We start from the raw sequence: 21,176 nt of genomic DNA, 5'->3' as shown, positions 1-21,176 counted from the left end.
CGGAGTGAGAGCGATAGAGAGAGAGAGAACAGTATGTGGATAGGAAGGCTGCTGAGGTGGCTGGTTCAGCTCTGGCCTGTAATGGGGAAGTGACAGAGCTGGAGCATTTTCACACATCAAGCATCCAACAGAGAGCTGTGGCTGCTGACACTGAACAAAGAGGCAGGAGGCATCAGCACTCAAATAGCATTCATCGCCTGCCGTGTACAATTAAATAAATTGAATTCAAATGGTGTTACCATAACTCCAATTATATCCCATATGATATATCTTTATTGGCCCTGGCCTCCTGGTTGATCCAAAGCACCAGTCAAAGGTGTTTACTCCCCATTATGGAGACAGTCAGAGCCTGAAGCAAGCTACCATGAGTCACAGATCCAAATGAGCCACTGAAATTGGCAGAGAAATGACTCACCTCTCCTCGAGCAGAAAGGTTAGGTTACAGTGGTGTGTTACGTAAGGCTTATTTTGGATGAAATACCACTTGGTGACTGATTGTGAGAGTTGTTTGTGGCTCTCCAACTGTGACTGGCCTGGTTGAACCTGGACTCCTGAGGAGAGGTGAGTTGCTCACCATGTGGCCTGGTCTAGATGTTCTGTCCCCAATCAATCAATCTCTACTCGCCCCCCACTCCACCCCACCCCACCCCCTTCTGTATCTCTCTCTCACGAATGGTCCTACACCAATGTTTGTCCCACAGGATGTGACAGAGCTGGTCTAAATTCTAGAAATGGGGTCGCCTTGACCCTGGGACGTCATGTCTTATCCATCAGCTCTCAGATGTATTTTTCATTGCTCTGTGCCTACGTCCACTTCTGCAGGTGTTCTGTCTCTTCTGATAACGACTCAGGGAGTATTGAACTGTCGGTGAACATATTTTAAACAAACTCAGATCTGCAACATTTACCAAGCTGTTTCTCTCTCACAAACACTCTCAGACCTTGGACTTTTTTAAATGACAGGCATGACATCTTTTAAGTAGGACAAATAGAATTTCATACAACCCACATGAAAATACTATAGTATAAAAACTGTAGTATTAGTATATTTGCAAGAAATTGTCCAGTTTTGAAAGGACTTTATGGCTGGTTTTATTGAACGGTGATGGCCGTCAAAGGGCTCCCATCTGAGAGACTCAAATTCAGGACTTCTCTTTTGAGATGTTTTATTTTAGGCAGGTCAATCGTCAGAGGACATTGAAGTTAAATAATGTATGCGGAACAATAATATAAAACTATACATGTAAACTGTTGGTCCCATGTTTGAGTTGAAATAAAAGATCCCAGAAATGTTTCATATGCACAAAAAGCTTGTTTATCTCAAATGTTGTGCACATATTTGTTTACATCCCCGTTAGTGAGCATTTCTTCTTTGCCAAGATAATCCATCCACCTGACAGGTCTGGCATATCAAGAATCTGATTAAACAGCATGATTATTACACAGGTGCACCTTGTGCTGGGGACAATAAAAGGTCACTAAAATGTGCAGTTGTGTCACACAACACAATCCCACAGATGTCTCAAGTTTTGAGGGAGCATGCAATTGGCATTCTGACAGCAGGAATGTCCACCAGAGCTGTTGCCAGTAATTTAATGTTCATTTATATACCATAAGCCACCTCCAACATTATATTAGAGAATTTGGCAGTACGTCTAACCGGCCTCACAACTGCAGACCACGTTTAACCATGCCAGCCCAGGACCTCCACATCCGGCTTCTTCACCTGCGGGATCATCTGAGACCAGCCACCCAGACAGCTAATGCAACTGTGTGATTGCACAACTGAATAATTTCTGTACAAACTGTCAGAAACAATCTTAGGGAAGTTCATCTGCGTGCTCGTTGTCCTCACCAGGGTCTTGAACTGACTGCAGTTCGGCGTCGTAACCGACTTCAGTGTGCAAATGCTCACCTTAGATGGCCACTGGCACGCTGGAGAAGTGTGCTCTTCATGGATGAATCCCGTTTTCAACTGTACCGGGCAGATAGCAGACGGCGTGTACTGCGTCATGTGGGCGAGCGTTTTGCTGACGTCAACGTTATTGAACAGAGTGCCCCATGGTGGCGGTGGGGTTATGGTATTGGCAGGCTTAAGCTACGGACGACGAACACAACTGCATTTTATCAATGGCAATTTGAATGCACAGAGATACCGTGACGAGATCCTGAGCCCATTGTCGTGCCATTCATCCACCACCATCACCTCATGTTTCAGCATGATAATGAATGGCCCCATGCCGCAAGGATCTGTACACAATTCCTGGAAACTGAAATTGTCCCAGTTCATCCATGGCCTGCATACTCCATGGCATGTCACCCAATGAGCATTTTTGGGATGCTCTGGATCGACATGTACGACAGCATGTTCCACTTCCCGCCAATATCCAGCAACTTTGCACAGCCATTGAAGAGGTGTGGGACAACATTCCACAGGCCACAATCAACAGCCTGATCAACTCTATACGAAGGAGATGTGTCGCGCTCCATAAGACAAATGGTGGTCACCAGATACTAACTGGTTTTCTGATCCACGCCCCTACTTTTTGTTATGGTATCTGTGACCAACAGATGCATATCTGTATTCCCAGTCATGTGAAATCCATAGATTAGGGCCTAATTAATTTATTTCAATTGACTGATTTCCTTATATGAACTGTAACTCAGTAAAATCGTATACATTTTTGCATGTTGAGTTTATATTTTTGTTCAGGTTAGTATGTATGGTTCCAGGAACAAAAAAAAACAAGTGACAATTATCAACATAAATCCACAATAAGCTACAATTACCCTGACACAATTCATCAATACACCTTTTCCATATAATGCTAATCAAAAGGGTGCAAAAAGGTAGCAATACTCAAATGGCTTAAACTCTACTAGCTCCTTCCAGGAAGCATACTGAGCAGCATCTGGGATATGGTTCTTTACATCTGTGAAAGTAGAGCTGCAGAGGGTAAGTCCTTCCAGTTCTGCTGGGTAATCAAGGACCTGTGAACTTGGCTTCTCCATTTGACAGTATAGGGTGTCAGAGGGCATAACCGGGGAAGACAGAAGGCACTGTTGCACTGGTGTGTAACTGGTAAGGAGGCCCTCATAGCCTTGTAGGGTCCAGCTTTATACGGACTGCTGCTGGTCCTCCTTTGGTGCCTAGGCGTTCTGACTTTGTGGGTGTGATCAGGTGGGTATTATCCCGATCAACAGGAGACTGTGTACCTCAAAAGAGGCTGCTGAGTGGAGATTGGCTCATAATAATGGCCAGAACGGAGCAAATGGAATTATAAAAACACCTGGAAACCATGTTTGATGTATTTGATACCATTGCACTCATGTCATTACCACGAGCACGTTCTTCCCAATTAAGGTGCCACCAACCTCCTGTGGTGTACCTCGCTGAAGGGCTGCAGAGGGAGATCCCTTAGGTGAGCATGACGTCGCCAAAGTGACTTTATTGGATAGGATCTGTTCAGTGATATCTAAACCTGTGGCAGTGAAGGCATCATGGATCACACACCTTTCCTTAGGTTTGGAGAAGAGGGTTCTTTCAAAGCTGCACCCTTGAGATGGGTGAAGTCAGTGCGGAGGATGAGGGTCTCAGACCCCTTGACTTTTTCCACATTTTGTTACGTTACAACCTTACTCTAAAATTGATTAAATTGTTATTTATCAATCTACACACAATACCCCATAATAACAAAGCAAAAACAGGTTTTTAGAAAATTGGAATACAGAAGTATTCAGACACTTTACTCAGTACTTTGTTGAAGCACCTTTGGCAGCGATTACAGCCTCGAGTATTCTTGGGTATAACGCTACAAGCTTGGTACACCTGTATTTGGGGAGTTTCTCCCATTCCTCTCTGCAGATCCTCTCAAGCTCTGTCAGGTTGGATGGGGAGCGTCGCTTTACAGCTATTTTCAGGTCTCTCCAGAGATGTTCGATCGGTTCGTACGGGCTCTGGGCTGGGCCACTCAAGGACATTCAGAGACTTGTCCCGAGGCCACTCCTGCATCGTCTTGGCTGTGTGCTTAGGGTCATTGTCCTGTTGGAAGGTGAACCTTCACACCCATCTGAGGTCCTCTCTCTGTACTTTGCTCCGTTCATCTTTCCCTCAATCCTGACTAGTCTCCCAGTCCCTGCAGCTGAAAAACATCCCCACAGCATGATGCTGCCACCACAATGCTTCACCGTAGGGATGGTGCAAGGTTTCCTCCAGACGTGATGCTTGGCATTCAGGCCAAAGATTTCAATCTTGATTTCATCAGACCAGATAATCCTGTTTCTCATGGTCTGAGGGTCCTTTAGGTGCCCTTCGGCAAATTCCTAGCAGGCATCTGTCTGTTCACTCTACCATAAAGGCCTGAATGGTGGAGTGCTACAGAGATGGTTGTACTTCTGGAAGGTTCTCCCATCTCCACAGAGGAACTCTGGAGCTCTGTCAGAGTGACCATCGGGTTCTTGGTCATCTTCCTGACCAAGGCCCTTCTCCCCCGATTGCTCAGTTTGGCCAGATCTAGGAAGAGTCTTGGTGGTTCCAAACTTCTTCCATTTAAGAATGATGGAGGCCACTGTGTTATTGGGACCTTCAATGCTGCAGACATTTTTTGGTAGCCTTCCCCAGATCTGTACCTCGATACAGTCCTGTCTCAGAGCTCTACGGACAATTCCTTTGATCTCATGGCTTGGTTTTTGCTCTGACATGCACTGTCAACTGTGGGACCTTATATAGAAAGGTGTGTGCCTTTCCAAATCATGTCCAATCAATTGAATTTACCACAGGTGGCTTCGAATCAAGTTGTAGAAACATCTCAAGGATGATAAATGGAAACCTGATGCACCTGAGCTCAATTCCGAGTCTAATAGCAAAGTGTCTGAATACTTATGTAAATAAGGTATTTCTGTTTTACATTTTTAATACATTTGCAAAAAATTGTAAAAACCTGTTTTCGCTTTGTCATTATAGGGTATTGTGTGCAGATAGATTTTTTAAATCCATGTTAGAATAAGGCTGTAACGTAACAAAATGTGGAAAAAGTCAAGGGGTCTGAATACTTTCCAAATGCATTTTTGATGTACTTTCCAAATGCATTGTTAATACTATAGTAATCAATGTAGTGTTTTTGCAGACTTTACTGCAGTATTCACTGTAGTGTTTTTGTGTACTAAAGACCTCAAAAACACTACAGTGAATGCTATAGTATTTACATGACTGTAGTAGGCTGTAGTATTTACTGTAGAATTTTTGCAGATATGACTGTAGTATACTGTAGTATTAACTGCAGTGTTTTTGCAGACGTGACTGTAGTATACTATAGTATTTACTGTAGTGTTTTTGCAAACATTACTGTAGTATACTGTAGTATTTACTGTAGTGTTTTTGCAGACATTACTATAATAAGCTGTAGTATTTACATGTTTCTATAGTATTAATACTGTTGTAATACTATAGTTAAGACACTATATTATCTACTATAGTAAGCAAGGGATCAAGGTAGAATACAGTGTGTAGTATAGTATTCTACGGTGTACTACAAAATTCTATAGTAAGCACTACACAATCGAGGGATACTACAGTGTGTAGTATAGTATTCTACAGTATACAAACATATTATATAGTAAGCACTACACAATCGAGGTGTGGAGTATAGTATTCTACAGTATACTACACTTTACTACAGTTTACTACATAATTGTATGGTAAGTACCATTGTATTCTATAGTAAACTGTAGTATTTGTTCATGTGGGGCACCTCACCACACGCACCCATGCATGCACACACACACATACTCCCGCACCGTGTGTGTGTGTGTGTGTGTGTGTGTGTACGTGCGAGGCGTGCACACATATAACTTATAGAATATGTAGAGGCACGCACAAACAGACACATTCGTAGTGCGGGTGTTTCTGTGGGTGTGTGTGGTTGCGTGCGTGCATTTGTCTATATATTCTGTGTCTGAAATTCTGTTTGTCCTACATAAAATAATTAATTCCTGTCCAAAAGCGTGAGTGTGTTGAGGTGCGTGTGTTTGATTCCTCCTGGCTATCATTTTGCAGTTGTCAGGTTCAGGGTTCCCTTGGGAGCTCGTCCATTGAGGAAGGGCACTGTCAGTGATGGGATTAGACCAGAGAGGACAATGGCCCTGTCAATAGCAATCACTCTAATAGCACATCCTCACAGCCACTCTCCCCAAAACAACACAGGCTGCATGCCAAATGGCTCCCCTATTCACTTTATAGGGCACTGTTTTTGACGAGAGTTGTTTAGTACTGTTTCTTAGAGCGACATTAGCCTGGGTGCTAACGTTTCTGCTCTCTTGCCATCTCCTTATGGAATTGTCATGCCATGTTTGGCTTGACAATGAAAATGGAGTAGGCAAAACCACAAACAGATCTGGGACCAGGCCAGAACGACATATAATCAGCCAGGAATATACACTGAGTGTACAAAACATTAACTACACCTGCTCTTTACATGACATAGACTGACCAGGTGAATCCAGGTGAAAGCTATGATACCTTATTGACGACACATGTTAAATCCACTTAATTCAGTGCAGATGAAGGGGAGGAGACAGGTTAAATAATGATTTTCAAGCCTTGAGACAATCGAGACATGGATTGTGTATGTGTGCCATTCAGAAGGTGAATGGGCAAGACATAAAATGTAAGTGACTTTGAACGGGGTATGATAGTAGGTGCCAGGCTCACCGGTTTGAGTGTGTCAAGAACTGCAATGCTGCTGGGTTTTCCACGCTCAACAGTTTCCTGTGTGTATCAAGAACGGTCCATCACCCAAAGGACATCCAGCCAATTTGACACAACTATGGGAAGCGTTGGAGTCAACATGGGCCAGCATCCCTGTGGGACACTTTCAACACCTTGTAGAGTCCATGCCCAGATGAATTGAGGCTGTTCTGAGGGCAAGCTTAAATCATGTTCCTGTGGGCACAAAGTGATGAGCTGAACAGAATGAAAGAGAAAAAGAGACACTTCTCCTTGTGGTGAACTGCATTCTAGGAGAAAGCTCTGACGAGGGCTGTGATGCCGATACGTACTGTAAAGCTAAATAAAGTGGTACTGGCACAGTGTGCAAGTTTTTAATATATTACAGCACTACTGTGTAAATAAGCCTCATTGCTTCTCAATCCTGTGTTTTTTTTTATTTGACCTTTATTTTGACAGGAAGTCATGCTGAGACCAAGGTCTCTTTTACAGATTAGCTCTGTAATCACAAAACAATAAACACATCAAAACACTATGAAAGGTGCAACAAATGACTCAACATGAAGGAGGACAACATAGTGGACTCATACTTGGTGACAGTGGTATTCACAGACCAGCTTCTTGTTCACCCCCTATCTTCATGCAATAGGACCTGAGCAACAACAGCACAACCAAGCACATATACGCACCAGAGGTGCAGTGGAGTGCATGTTTGGTGCATGGAATAGTCGTTTCCAGTGTCTCAGAAACACATTGTGCTTCCAACCAAGAAGATACTGCATTGTCATAATTGCAACAGCAGTGCTTCACAATTACCTCAAACAGCATCCTAGCATTGAAGATGAGGATGGCCCAGATGTTCCCATGGTTGAAGCAGACAATGAAAGAAATGGAATAGCCTGCAGAGATGCTTTTGCTATGCAGCACTTCTCACAACAAAGATGGCTCAAGTGATTGACGCAAACAATAGCCATGGATTGGTAACAAAAATGATTTTAATTCATAAATGGAAATTAAGTGGACAAAAACCAAGGATGAGTAAAACATTTTTGTAATCCCCCCTGACACACACACACACACAGACACACACACACACACACACACACACGCTCACACTCAAAACAACACCCTGAAGTCAGTCTCTCTGCATACCGGTATTTGTTATTTCTCTTTCTTTCTTTACAATACACAAAAGCAATTCGGAAAGTATTCAGACCCCTTGACTTTTTCCACATTTTGTTACGTTACAGCCTTATTCTAAAATGGATTCAATGACAAAGCAAAAACAGTTTTTAAAAATGTTAGCAAATGTATATTAAAAAAAACTGAAATATCACATTTACATAAGTGTTCAGACCCTTTACTCAGTACTTTGTTGAAGCACCTTTGGCAGCGATTACAGCCTCAAGTCTCCTTGGGTATGACGCTACAAGCTTAGCACACCTGTATTTGGGGAGTTTCTCCCACTCTTCTCTGCAGATCCTCTCAAGCTGTCAGGTTGGATGGGGAGCGTAGCTGCACAGATTTCTTCAGGTCTCTCCAGAGATGTTAGATCAGGTTCAAGTCCAGGCTCTGGCTGGGCCACTCAAGGACATTCAGAGACTTGTCCTGAAGCCACTCCTGCATTGTCTTGACTGTGTGCTTAGGGTCGTTGTCCTGTTGGAAGGTGAACCTTCGCCCCAGTCTGATGTCCAGAGCGCTCTGGAGCTGGTTTTCATAAAGGATGTCTCTGTACTTTGCTCCATTGATCTTTCCCTCGATCCTGACTAGTCTCCCAGTCCCTGCAGCTGAAAAACATCCCCACAGCATAATGCGGCCACCACCATGCTTCACCGTAGGGATGGTGCCAGATTTCCTCCAGACGTGACGCTTGGCATTCAGGCCAAAGAGTTCAATCTTGGTATCATCAGACCAGAGAATCTTGTTTCTCATGGTCTGAGTTCTTTAGGTGCCTTTTGGCAAACTCCAAGCGGGCTGTCATGTGCTTTTTACTGAGAAGTGGCTTCCGTCTGGCCACTCTACCATAAAGGTCTGATTGGTGGAGTGCTGCAGAGATGGTTGTCCTTCTGGAAGGTTATCCCATCTCCACAGAGGAACTCTGGAGCTCTGTCAGAGTGACCATCGAGTTCTTGGTCACCTCCCTGACCAAGGCCCTTCTCCCCCGATTGCTCAGTTTGGCTGGGCGGCCAACTCTATGAAGAATCTTGGTGGTTCCAAACTTTTTCCATTTAAGAATGATGGAGGCCACTGTGTTCTTGGGGACCTTCAATGCTGCAGAAATGTTTTGGTATCCTTCCCCAGACCTGTGCCTCAACACAATCCTGTCTCGGAGCTCTATGGACAATTGCTTCGACCTCATGGCTTGGTTTTTGCTCTGACATGCACTGTCAACTGTGGGACCTTATATAGACAGGTGTGTGCCTTTCCAAGTCATGTCCAACCAATTCAATTTACCACAGGTGGACTCCAATCAAGTTGTAGAAACATCTCAAGGATGATCAATAGAACAGGATGCACCTGAGCTCAATTTTGAGTCACATAGCAAAGGGTCTGAATACTTATGTAAATAAAATATTTCTAAAAACCTGTTTTCTCTTTGTCATTATGGGGTATTGTGTGTAGATTGATGAGGGAAAAAACGATTTAATCAATTTTAGAATAAGGCTGTAATGTAACAAAATGTAGAAAACGTCAAAGGGTCTGAATACTTTTCCCGAATGCACTGTACCATGCCTGACCCACTCTCTGATTTTTCATGCACAGCCACAGCCACTGACACAGCCACTGACACAGACACAGCCACTGCCACAGACACAGCCACTGCCACAGCCACTGACACAGCCACAGCCACAGCCACAGACACAGCCACAGACACAGACACAGCCACTGACACAGCCACTGACACAGCCACTGACAGCCACAGCCACATTCACAGCCACTGACACAGTCACAGCCACTGACACCGACACAGCCACTGACACTGACACAGCCACTGACACAGCCACTGACACAGTCACTGACACAGCCACAGCCACTGACACAGACACAGTCACAGCCACTGACACAGACACAGCCACTGACACAGCCACAGCCACAGCCACATTCACAGACACAGCCACTGACACAGTCACAGACACAGCCACTGACACAGCGACTGACACATACACAGACACAGACACTGACACAGACACTGCCACATACACTGCCACAGCCACAGCCACAGACACATCCACTGCCAAAGCCACAGACACAGCCACAGCCACAGACACAGACACAGCCACAGACACAGACACTGCCAAAGCCACAGACACAGACACACACACACAGGCACTCACAAACTTTCCTCCCATTAATTTCCCCTTCCTCTCTATCAGCACCACCTATTTCATGTCACTCTCCCAGAACAGTAGAAAACCTATTGTCTCCTATACAATACGCCTCTTCACAGTTTGTCCAACATTCATCATCCTTGCATTGTTCTCATTCCCTCCTTCCTTCACTCCCACCTTCATTCTTCTTTTCTCTCATTTCACCTTCCTATCCCCAGTTTCGTATCACTCTTTTTTTCCCTCCTGGCTGAATTTTCAATGTCATCATTTTTGTCATCTATACCCTCCCACTCTCTTTATTTACAGTGCCACTGCTTTGCCCTCTGGACTGTACACCAGGGAACCACACTTACTCCACTGTTCATCATTACTCACATAACGCATTCAGTAGATCTGTATTGATTTGTACGAAGGATGAAACATTTAGGTTTGATATAATTGGAAATATGTAAGTACATTACTGAATGAGTCTGTATTGTAACTAGAAACATAGCTACAGTGGAGTAATATTGCACTATGCATAAAATCATTAATGAAGGTTTCGAAACACCAGTCACTTCGTTTCAGGACTAGGTCAAGGCTAAGGTTAGGGTTGAGCTGGGGTGTGTACATGAAGCTAGGGTTAGGCGGGGTATTTATGACTACATCCAGGCTCAACCCTAACCTTAACCCTAACTTCATGTCTACATCCCAGTTCAACCCTAACCCTAGCCTCAACCACAACCCTAACCCTAGCTTCATGTCCACATCCCGGTTCAACCCTAACCCTAGCCTCAACCACAACCCTAACCCTAGCTTCATGTCCACATCCCGGTTCAACCCTAACCCTAGCCTCAACCACAACCCTAACCCTAGCTTCATTTCCACATCTCAATTAAACCCTGAACCTAGCATCATTACCAGCCCTAACCCTAACTTTACCTCTTTGAAGAGTATTTTTAAAAACTCTCTCAGTTCGTGGGGCATGGACTCTACAAGGTGTCGATAGCGTTCCACAGAGTTGCTGGCCCATGTTGACCCCAATGTTTCCCACAGTTGTGTCAAGTTGGCTGGATGGCCTTTGGGTGGTGGACCATTCTTGATACACACGGGAAACTGTTTACCGTGAAAAACCCAGCAGCATTGCAGTTGTTGACACACTCAAACCGGTGCACCTGGCACCTACTACCATACCCCTTTCAAAGGCAATTAATTATTATTATTTGTTTTTTGAAATGTATTTCGTGATATCCAATTGCGATCCAATTACGATCTTGTCTCATCACTGCAATTCCCCAACGAGCTCAGGAGAGGCAAACGTCGAGCATTTCGCTACACCCACAATAACATCTGATAAATATGTGTATGTGACCAATAAAATTTGATTTGATTTGATGGAAAAAGCAGGTGTTCTTAATGTTTGTACATGTATGTAGATGTAAAAAATTAAGTCTTACAGTGCAGCCCTGTTGGAACACCTAAAAGTACACTCCGTTTGGAAGATATTATTATTTTCATTTTGTCATTCAAAGGTTATTTCTACCTCATCTTTCTGTTTCTGAATATCCCCCATCTCCCTCTCTCTGCATATCCTCCCTCCCTCTCTTTGGAGGGCCAAAATTCTTCTTAGGCTGTTATTTATCACTTTTTGCTTACGTTTCACTCCCCAACTCTCCGCCGCGTGCCCACTTAAAGGATTCGGCTAGTGGTCATCAGATAACAAAAGACTCCGTCACGGAGCTCAACACAATCTACCAGGGCTCTGACAGCTCTGATCTATGTTCAAACGCCTGCTATTGGCAGAACAGTAAATCCTCTGTCACCACGGCACTTCAATTACCGAAAACAACAGTAATGTACAATCCCATTTACACCGAAAGTACTGGGCCGGCCGGGAGAGGAGAGAGCCTTCCCAGAATACCAATGACAGAGCTCCCTTCTCCTCGGTCCATCCATACTGTATGCTTCCCAAATGGAAGCCTATTCCCTATATAGTGCACTACTTTTGACCAGAGCCCTATGTAGTGCACTATATTTGGGTGTAGTGAATAGGGTGCCATTTGGGACGCTGACACTGTGACCTCTAGCTGTAGGTCCTGCATACAGATTCAATCCCAGAAGCAGGGTTTATAGATCTCTCCCTCCCAATATCTATTAACACTGAAACATCCCATCAGACCCATTCATTTACTCTGCATTCTTCTCCATTCAGCACTTTAGGGGTTACTGGTCATGGTGGTGCTGGGGCAGAATGAATTAGCTGTGGACCTCGTGGGGCTGAATTTAATTAAATACTTTCTGAGGGCTTCAATAACACACGCAGACCACTTCACCATGTTTCTCCCCTGTTTTCTTGGAAAGACCATGTTGGTTTAAATGATATAGTAACCTTAATTGGACACATTGCAGTTAAAAGATTTAACTGCCTCCTAAAATCTGATTTTATGACTGAGCATTCATCCCCTTTCTCTAGGCGTAATATGAGGGGAAATTGTAATATACAATAATACTGTATATGCCATTTAGCAAATGCTTTTATCTAAAGAGACTTACAGTCATGTGTGCATACATATACACATATATGATGTATAGAAAAATATTCTCCATTGCACTCCCTCCAATCCATCTTCCTGATTGATTCGGGTTTTATTTACAAATGTTGGGTCACCTTGAGTCAGAACACCCCTCCAGTCTCTCCCTGACCTACTTTGTAAACACAGACAAACACGCACACACATACGTGCATGCACACACGTCCAGTTTCTAGCTCGGAACATGCAGGCATTCAATCTCGCTGACACACGCCCTGACCCTAGCAGCATTCCCCTTATTCTACCCACCAAAACGTAGTATTATACTTATTGATTTATGACTGAAGATTTCTCCAACAACACAACTTTTATGCATCATTTCTCTTACTTCTCTTATTTGAGCCTTGGAGGTCATATTGAATATGGATTGATGTCATAAAGGTAAACTCGTTCATGCTCCCTATGAGCCCTGGTCAAAAGTAGTGTACTTTATAGGGAATAGGGTACCATTTGGGACAGCGCTGTTTCCTTCCAGTACGTTTCCATGCCTGGGTTTGACATTTACAGGCTCTTATTCATCGATCACTGGTTTCATGCGCTAGCTACCACATTCACACTTACTGTACATATATACATGCACACACATCAACACACACACACACACACACACACACACACACACACACACACACACACACACAACACATGCACAGTTCAATAGCCTACATTATATTTATACCAATGCTTACTTGGTTCAGTATGCTAAGTGACTGCTGCAGTGCCTGTTCAATCTCAAGTGGTGATTAAGCTTTGGTCGATTTACTGAAACCAAGAAACTCACTCTACTGTATCTGCCCAGTCTTAGCCCTATTAAGTTCAAACACAAGTGTATTCCCTGTGCAGCGTAAAAACAGTTCAGGTTGTGCTTTGGCACACATATTTGTGCAATGCGTATTAAAAAAAGGTTTCAACTCACCTTTATGGTTTATTTGGGGGATATTATGAATCTATGCCGTTAGTTTGTGGAGATTGTTGTGTGCAGTGTTTCCTAAGTAGAATCACACCTCCCCATATACCCATGGTACCAGTGTTCTTTGTGCTCAGCACAATCTAATAAAATAAGAGATATTGCCTACTAGTGTTTAATTATTCAACCCTCTGCAGAAAAAAAAGAAGATATTTGCTGTGCAAACAATTACCGCATCGGCTCACCACAGTCACACAAGGGACAACCTCACAAAGACCCACTTACGTGCAATAAATGGAGTGACATCATCCTTAAACCACAGAGGAACACCAGTAGAAGCTAAAAGGGGAACAACAGTGAAGCTATTGTTGAATGAAGGCATTTTTAGCCAAACAATATGACCAGTAAACATATTTGTGTGAAAGCTCATTTGCACGGAAACAAGGGGTTTAAATTTGATGCACTACTATTTCACAAGAGTTATACTATACTTCCCTGCTATAAATGACTAGAGGGAAGAAGAAAAAAACTGAACAGAAGCAACCAAGTAAGGCCCTTATTCCCAGGAGAAAAGCTATCAAAAATGTGGTCTTTTAAAACATGTTTTACAAAACACTGCAACCTGGTGGGCAATTTAAGTCAATACATAATGCAGTACTTGAATTTTGGGTAAACTACTACTAATGACTACACAACACTCCCATACCTGCTACTCAGTGGAGACTGCTGAGGGGAGAACGGCTCATAATAATGGCTGGAACGGAGCTAATGGAATGGCATCAAACCATGCCATTACCACGAGCCTGTCCTGCCCAATTAAGGTGCCAAAAACCTCCTGTGCTGCTAATACTTAACAGAAGTACAGTCAAGCGTTATATAACAGCCTGAATGAAATACAAAGTGATTAGGGAACAGATCATCCTAACGAATCATGTTTCTTAAACACCATCATGCATTTCCCCATGCAACACTGTGCTAATTAAACCAAACCTCTGTGACAGAGAAACCCAGTGGTCCCAGTGGATTCTGGTTCCTATCAGATTGTGTTATTGCTCAGGTTAACACCACACAGATATAATCAACAACAACAGCTCCTAATACACTGTATGAGAGGAAAGGGATGAAAGCCTTGATCTCAAGGGCCAGAGCCCTTACATTGTGTGCAGGGAACAAAGCTTCATCAGACAAAACCATCAGCAAGAAACAGTCCTGCATAATTCATCAGTATAGATCTATTCATTATTGTAATTTTGAAAGAGACACAAGCTGTGTGGGTGAGCGAGTGAGAGGTGAAGACCAGGACATCCATCTGAATGATGGGCATCTCTGACAGCACAGCTGCCTCTTCCCAAGGGTGACACTAACATGACCTCTTCATAACAGCTCACCTGGAGAGAAAAGGAGCCTCGTATGACTTCGTGATTGTTCACACATTGGCACCCTATTCCCTCTATAGTGCACTACTTTTGACAACCGCCCATAGGACCACGGCCCATGGGGCTCTGGTCGAAGGTAGTGCACTATAGAGGGATGCAGCTTGTTTGTTCACACAACAGGAAGTGAACAACCAGACCAGGAACTAGGATCATGTTCAGTAGGCAGGGAGGTACCACCTGAACAAGTACAGAATGCTAGCTAATTTCAGTTTCAAAACGTTTTGCATTTAATTTCCTTTGAACATTATTATAATTATTATAATTTTTTGTCATTTAGCAGACGCTCTTATCCAGAGCGACTTACAGGATCAATTAGGGTTAAGTGCCTTGCTCAAGGGCACAGCAACAGATTTTTCACCTAGTCGGCTCGGGGATTAGAACCAGCAACCTTTTGGTTACTGGCACAACACTCTTAACCACTAAGCTACCTGCCAACCCAGATGTTTCAGATAAAGATGTTATGTACACTACATGATAATCATAATCACTTAGTAAATTAACTATGCCAATGACCAAGCTTCAAAGAGCTTAGAGCCAGTCTGAAATCTGATTAGCATGGTCAAGAACACCTGAGGAGGTGGGGAGTTGCCCAGGTAACCAAACATGAAAGCAAAGCCACTTCTGACCCCCAACAAGGTTGTTATACAGTAGTTACAATCCTGGACCTAGACCGCCATTGATGATGTAAGATCCAATCTATGCCAAACACACCTCAATCTTACCCTGTACTGAAAAACCTTTATTGAAAGAAGCAATTCATTTGTAAAATACATGTACATGTTTCAAATATAACTTTTTTTCTTTTAATGCCTGTTTTTCATTTTTTACAAATGTACTTAGCTTTTCAGAGTAATGGCACACAAAGTCAAAATAAAGTAAGACTTTCCTTCATAGAATATCACAAAGATTTGGCAGAGCAGGGGGAGGGGATAAAAAAAAAAATACCATTCTAAAAAGTTATATGGCAGGAGGAATGTCTAGATTGTTTAATTTGGAATATTATTTTATATATTTTTTTGAAACAATAGCTCAATAAAAATATACTTTTTTACAACGTCAAAAAGCTAATAAAATATTTGCAATGTTCCTACAGCAGCTGACTGGTTTTGTCTCTACTCTAATCAGATTGAGATTAGCACACATTCACTGGTAAATACTGGTTGCTTGGCAAGAGCATTGACTTCACTGGAAAGTTCTCACAGCAGTTGTTATAGGCTGAATTTCCTACGTGTCAGCACTTTTTACATTTAGGTTAAAAACTATGGGCAACTATGGGCAAGATTTAGAGCCACGTTATTCATTGACAAGAAATATCAGATTGGATATTGGATATCAAAAGTAATACCTGGTACTGTAGATGCCTGAATATAAATATGCACAAGTAGATTGCAAAAAGTGGAAAAATAAATAAATAAATAGGACCGATGATTAAACATGCTAAGGACAAGAAGTGTCACACTGTATATAAGAACAAAATATACAGATCTATTGAAATAAGATCTTCGGCCAGTTAGAGTGAGCTCGGGGACAATGAATTGATATTACTGTACTGTCGCTAATGTTAGACCTATCCACTGAATGTAAAGTGTCACTGTGTTTGCTCAACAGTAGCCAATTACCCTATAGAAAAGGTATCAATTTGATAGCACGAGTAGAGACATTTCAAGCTGAGGTGTGAGGTTACGAATCAAACTCTGTTACATTGTGTACCCACCCACTGGTATCAGCCTGCCGTCTGTATTGTGCTAGCTAGCTGAACTGATGGCAGAAGGTCAGAATCAGGGCTGTGGGGATGTCTTTGTTGAGCTCCTTGTAGGCTGTGAACAACAACAGCTCTATTCACAGCTCAGCTAACTGAACTGACAGAGGCAATTTCATGTCTGAAAAGAGGTGACATGGAGCTGTGAATGACGTCTCTCTAGCGTCTGATCATTTACGTAGAGTTGAATAAAAAATAAAAAATATAATTAGAAAGACAATAGAAAACAACGGGGGAAGGAAAGAAATCAACAGATTAATGTCTGTATCATCAACACAAAATACTGTCATCAACATAAACAACAACACAAACTAAAACAAAAAGCAGAAATATTAGATGAATTTACGGAAAGATTAAGAACGTTGAAATAAGGTAAGACATGCCTCTAAACATAATTATGCCCAACTGCTATCACCCTAGGTGAAATATTCAACTGTACACAAAATATGTCAACTGGTTAAGTAAAGCATTCCAGCTTCCAAAGAAACCCTCTCTTCAAGAAGACACATATAGTCTATTCCATCCATCAATCCACCAGTCTAATTTGAAAGTTGTAGATCCACCTACCTACACATCAGTAGGTGCAGTTTGGGTGCAGTGTAGGTAGGCACAGACATAGAGGTCAGCCCCTATAGAGAGGTCATCCTGGGGAACTGTTGTGCCTCTGTCCCCTGGCCCTGTATAGCTGTCTATTGTTGTGTCCTAAATGGCACCATATTCCTTGTATAGTGTACTACTTTTGACCAGAACCCAGGGCCCTGGTCAAAAGTAGTACACTATACAAGGAATAGGGTGCCATTTGGGATTCAGCCCATATATAAGTACAGAACTTGGTCCAAAGTCCCAAGTCCTCCAGTCCTCCTCAGGATAGATGAGTGGGCAGGGCTTCGGCCAGGCCAGCCCAGGCTGCTCACCCAGTGGTCTGCTCTGAGTTAGGAGGCGGGTTAGGGGGCGGTTCCAGAGTCTCAGCGATCTCCCCCAGTTCATCCAGCAGCTCTATGAATGCCGGTCTCCTGAAGGACTCCATCTGAACACACAGAGGAAACATATGGATCAGCACCGGGCCTTGTCTGGGGTTTAAAACAACATCAGGGCCTGTATCCACAAACCGTCTCAGAGTAGGAGTGCTGATATAGGATCAGTCTTGTCTTTAAGATAAATGAGATATTTTGGACAGGGAGGACCTGATCCTAGATCAGCACTCCTACTGCTTTGTGAATATGGGTCCTGAAATACTACTTCTGATAGATGAAGTTTGTCTGGCACCAGACCAGAGACAAATAAATGTTGACTTTCCATTTAAGTTTACACATAGCTAGGGCTCTCTACTGGTCATCAGGCTGTAAGCAGCCATGTACCGTTTACTACAGTAAAGTTATGATATCTATTTCTGTATCTACTACAGTAAAGTATACTGTGTCTGTAAGCAGCCATGAACTGTACTGTAAAGTATACTGTATCTTTAAGCAGTCTTGAACTGTACTGTAAAGTATACTGTATCTGTAAGCAGCCATGAACTGTACAGTAAAGTATACTGTATCTGTAAGCAGCCATGAACTGTACAGTAAAGTATACTGTATCTGTAAGCAGCCATGAACTGTACAGTAAAGTATACTGTATCTGTAAGCAGCCATGAACTGTACAGTAAAGTATACTATATCTGTAAGCAGCCATGAACTGTACAGTAAAGTATACTGTATCTGTAAGCAGCCATTAACTGTACAGTAAAGTATACTGTATCTGTAAGCAGCAATGAACTGTACTGTAAAGTATACTGTAATGTGTCTTCTCACCAGACAGCAGCTGGCTGCCAGCTCCAACACGCGCTGAGGACACCCGCTCGCCAGCTCCCTAAATGCACTCACATTCAGGCCGTAGTCCTGTCAAACACGCACATGCACAGCAGACATTACACATGGTGCATACGGCAGAGCTTCCACAGAGTGTACATGGCAGAAAACCTGGATCTATGTCTAGTACTGTATGTCTCATGCAGCTCCATACAGTATGGGTGTTTGTGTGAGTGTGTGTCAAAATTAACAAAGGTTTTTCACTTATGGTCATAGATAAGGTGAATACAGAGTTGAGCTTTACCTGGGTTCTTGGTAGAATCTCTGGATCTGCAGGGATCCTTGCCAGTATTTCACAGAGTACAATCCCAAAGGAGAATACGTCCACCTGATGAAAACACAGAACCACATACCAATCATCCAACCAACAATGAGCTGTGTTCCAACTACGAGAAAACTTTAAGAAATAAGAAATCTTTCCATTAGCCTCCACAGAGTGTTCTTAACCACATCTTATCCAATGAAGGGTCTTGGTGACATGTGTACCTTGCGGTCGTAGGGTTCCCCGCGCAGCATCTCCGGGGCCATCCAGAAGGCAGATCCCACCAGGGAGAGCTTCCTCTCTGGGTCTTTAACTGGCAGCTCAACCACCTCTCTGGCCAGGCCAAAGTCTGTGACCAGGGCCTCCCTGCCCCGCGCCGTCACACGGATCAGACAGTTCTGCAGAGACAGACATAAGAAATCATGTTAGTATATATATAGTCACCTTCAAAATGATTGGCACCCTTGATAAAGATGAGCAAAAAGGACTGTATTAAACAAATAATACAAATACTGAGCTACAGGTAACTGCCAAAATAAAGGAAACACCAACATAAAGTGTCTTAATAGGGCGTTGGGCCACAACGAGCCACCAGAGCCGCCAGAAAAGCTAAACAGTGTTAGGCTCGCATCTCTGGGTCACCTAGTCCCTTAAACTACAATTAGACGCCACCTCCTTTCCAATAAGCACGTTGGAAGCAAAAAGCCTTTATTAAGAGCAACCAACAAATGTAAACGCCTGGAGTTTGATAAACGGCATTGGCACTTGGATTGGAACCAGGTGGTCATATGAGGCGAAAATATAGGTCTTTGTCCACACACAACAGCAGTGGCTTTGGTGTCAAAAGAAAGATGCATATGCAGAAATAAACCTCATGCCTACTGTAAAATATGGTGGTGGATATTTGTTGTTATGAGGCTATTTTGCGTCCACTGGTCCTGGGGCCCAAATTAAGGTCAATGGCATCATGAGCTCTACAAAGTACCAAGACATTTTAGCCAAAAAACCTGGTTGCTTCTGCCAGGAGGCTGAAACTTGGCCACAAGTGGATCTCCCAGCAAGACAATGACCCCCAAGCACACAACAAAATCCACAAAGAAATGGCACAAAATCATTTTGCAATGTCTATCTCAGTCTCTGGACTTGAACCCCATTGATAACCTGTGGTTTGAATTGAAGAGGGCAGTCCACAATATACCAATAACATCTATCAATATACTATATCGAATATGATTTTCCACAATACACAACAGTATGCCAAAACATTTCAACATGACATGGTGAGATCCAGTCAAATAAACAACATGTCATATTTAGGAGATTTCATTCAGTCCTTTTTTTCCCTACAGTAGTGCTGCCACCATTCGCATTTCTGTTATGACATCTGCTAGCCAGCAGAGGGTAGTGTAACACTGTTAAAGTACAATCACAGCAATAATAAAGCTCTATCATACTGTAACAACATATTGAGTAAAGTGAAAGTGTCTGAATATACAGGCAACTCAACTGAACATTCTCTGCCTTGGAATCTCACACATGATCCTCAACCTGATGTGTTCAACATTACACCTGTATGTGGGTCTACTTGATGCACTCACTGCTTTAACTACCTGAGCAAATCAAATCAGGCGGTTTGAAAGCTGAGAAAACGTGATGACAGACATGTCATGGCACAACTCTTAATTCTCTCCATAGTGTAAGCAGATATAACTGTATGTGCCCCATAGGGCTCTGGTCAAAAGTAGAGCACTTTGTAGGAAATAGGGTGCCATTTGGGACGAAGCCGTTATGAAGGGGATACCCTACATACAGACAGCCAGACCAGACACTCCTAAATAGCCTGACTCAATGGAGTCTGCACTCATCACCTCCCCGCCATGCTAATTGATTCAGTCCTGACCTGGGCTCTGCTGATGGGCTACAGAGGAGATAATCCACCTGCTTTGGCATCTATGCTTACAGAGAACAAAGCCCAACTGTGTGTTTGGTTGGTGATTACCATAGTAGACTGTTTATTGTAAGTGTGGAGAGAGCACCAGGGAGATGACTGGGGCCTGGGCTCAGTAACAGTAGGTAAGCTACTCTAGAGGACCTAAGATAGTGGAGTGGTTACATAAGTCGAGCAGGTAAAGAGGCAGGCAGGTAGGAAGGCTGACAGGTAGAGAAACAGGCAGGCAGGCTTACAGGTAGACAGACAGAGGTAGAGAGAGAGTCAGGAAGAGAGGCAAGCAGGCAACAAGCATGCAGGCAGACAGGCAAGCAGACAGACTGGCAGAAAGACAGGTAGACGGGCAGGCAGAGAGACAGACAAGCAGTGAGACAGGCCGGCAGACAGACTG

General features: G+C 43.2%; 1 protein-coding gene across 3 annotated transcripts in view; it reads right to left on the bottom strand.

Annotated features, from left to right (window-relative positions):
• Positions 1-15,694: 15,694 nt before the first annotated feature.
• LOC121585063 (dual specificity testis-specific protein kinase 2) overlaps positions 15,695-21,176 on the bottom strand; it is a 33,519-nt gene continuing 28,037 nt past the window's right edge. For all 3 annotated transcript variants that reach the window (XM_041901408.2, XM_041901409.2, XM_041901410.2), the window contains 4 exons: positions 19,062-19,235; positions 18,820-18,903; positions 18,519-18,605; positions 15,695-17,752 (listed from right to left, as the gene is read on the bottom strand). In XM_041901408.2, coding sequence (XP_041757342.1) covers positions 17,636-17,752; positions 18,519-18,605; positions 18,820-18,903; positions 19,062-19,235 — 462 coding nt within the window. In that variant the 3' untranslated portion in view covers positions 15,695-17,635. The remainder of the gene's footprint in view (positions 17,753-18,518; positions 18,606-18,819; positions 18,904-19,061; positions 19,236-21,176) is intronic.

The sequence above is a fragment of the Coregonus clupeaformis genome, chromosome 16, assembly GCF_020615455.1.
Source record: "Coregonus clupeaformis isolate EN_2021a chromosome 16, ASM2061545v1, whole genome shotgun sequence".
NCBI lineage: Eukaryota > Metazoa > Chordata > Actinopteri > Salmoniformes > Salmonidae > Coregonus > Coregonus clupeaformis.
This window is presented reverse-complemented; position numbering and strand designations above follow the sequence as displayed.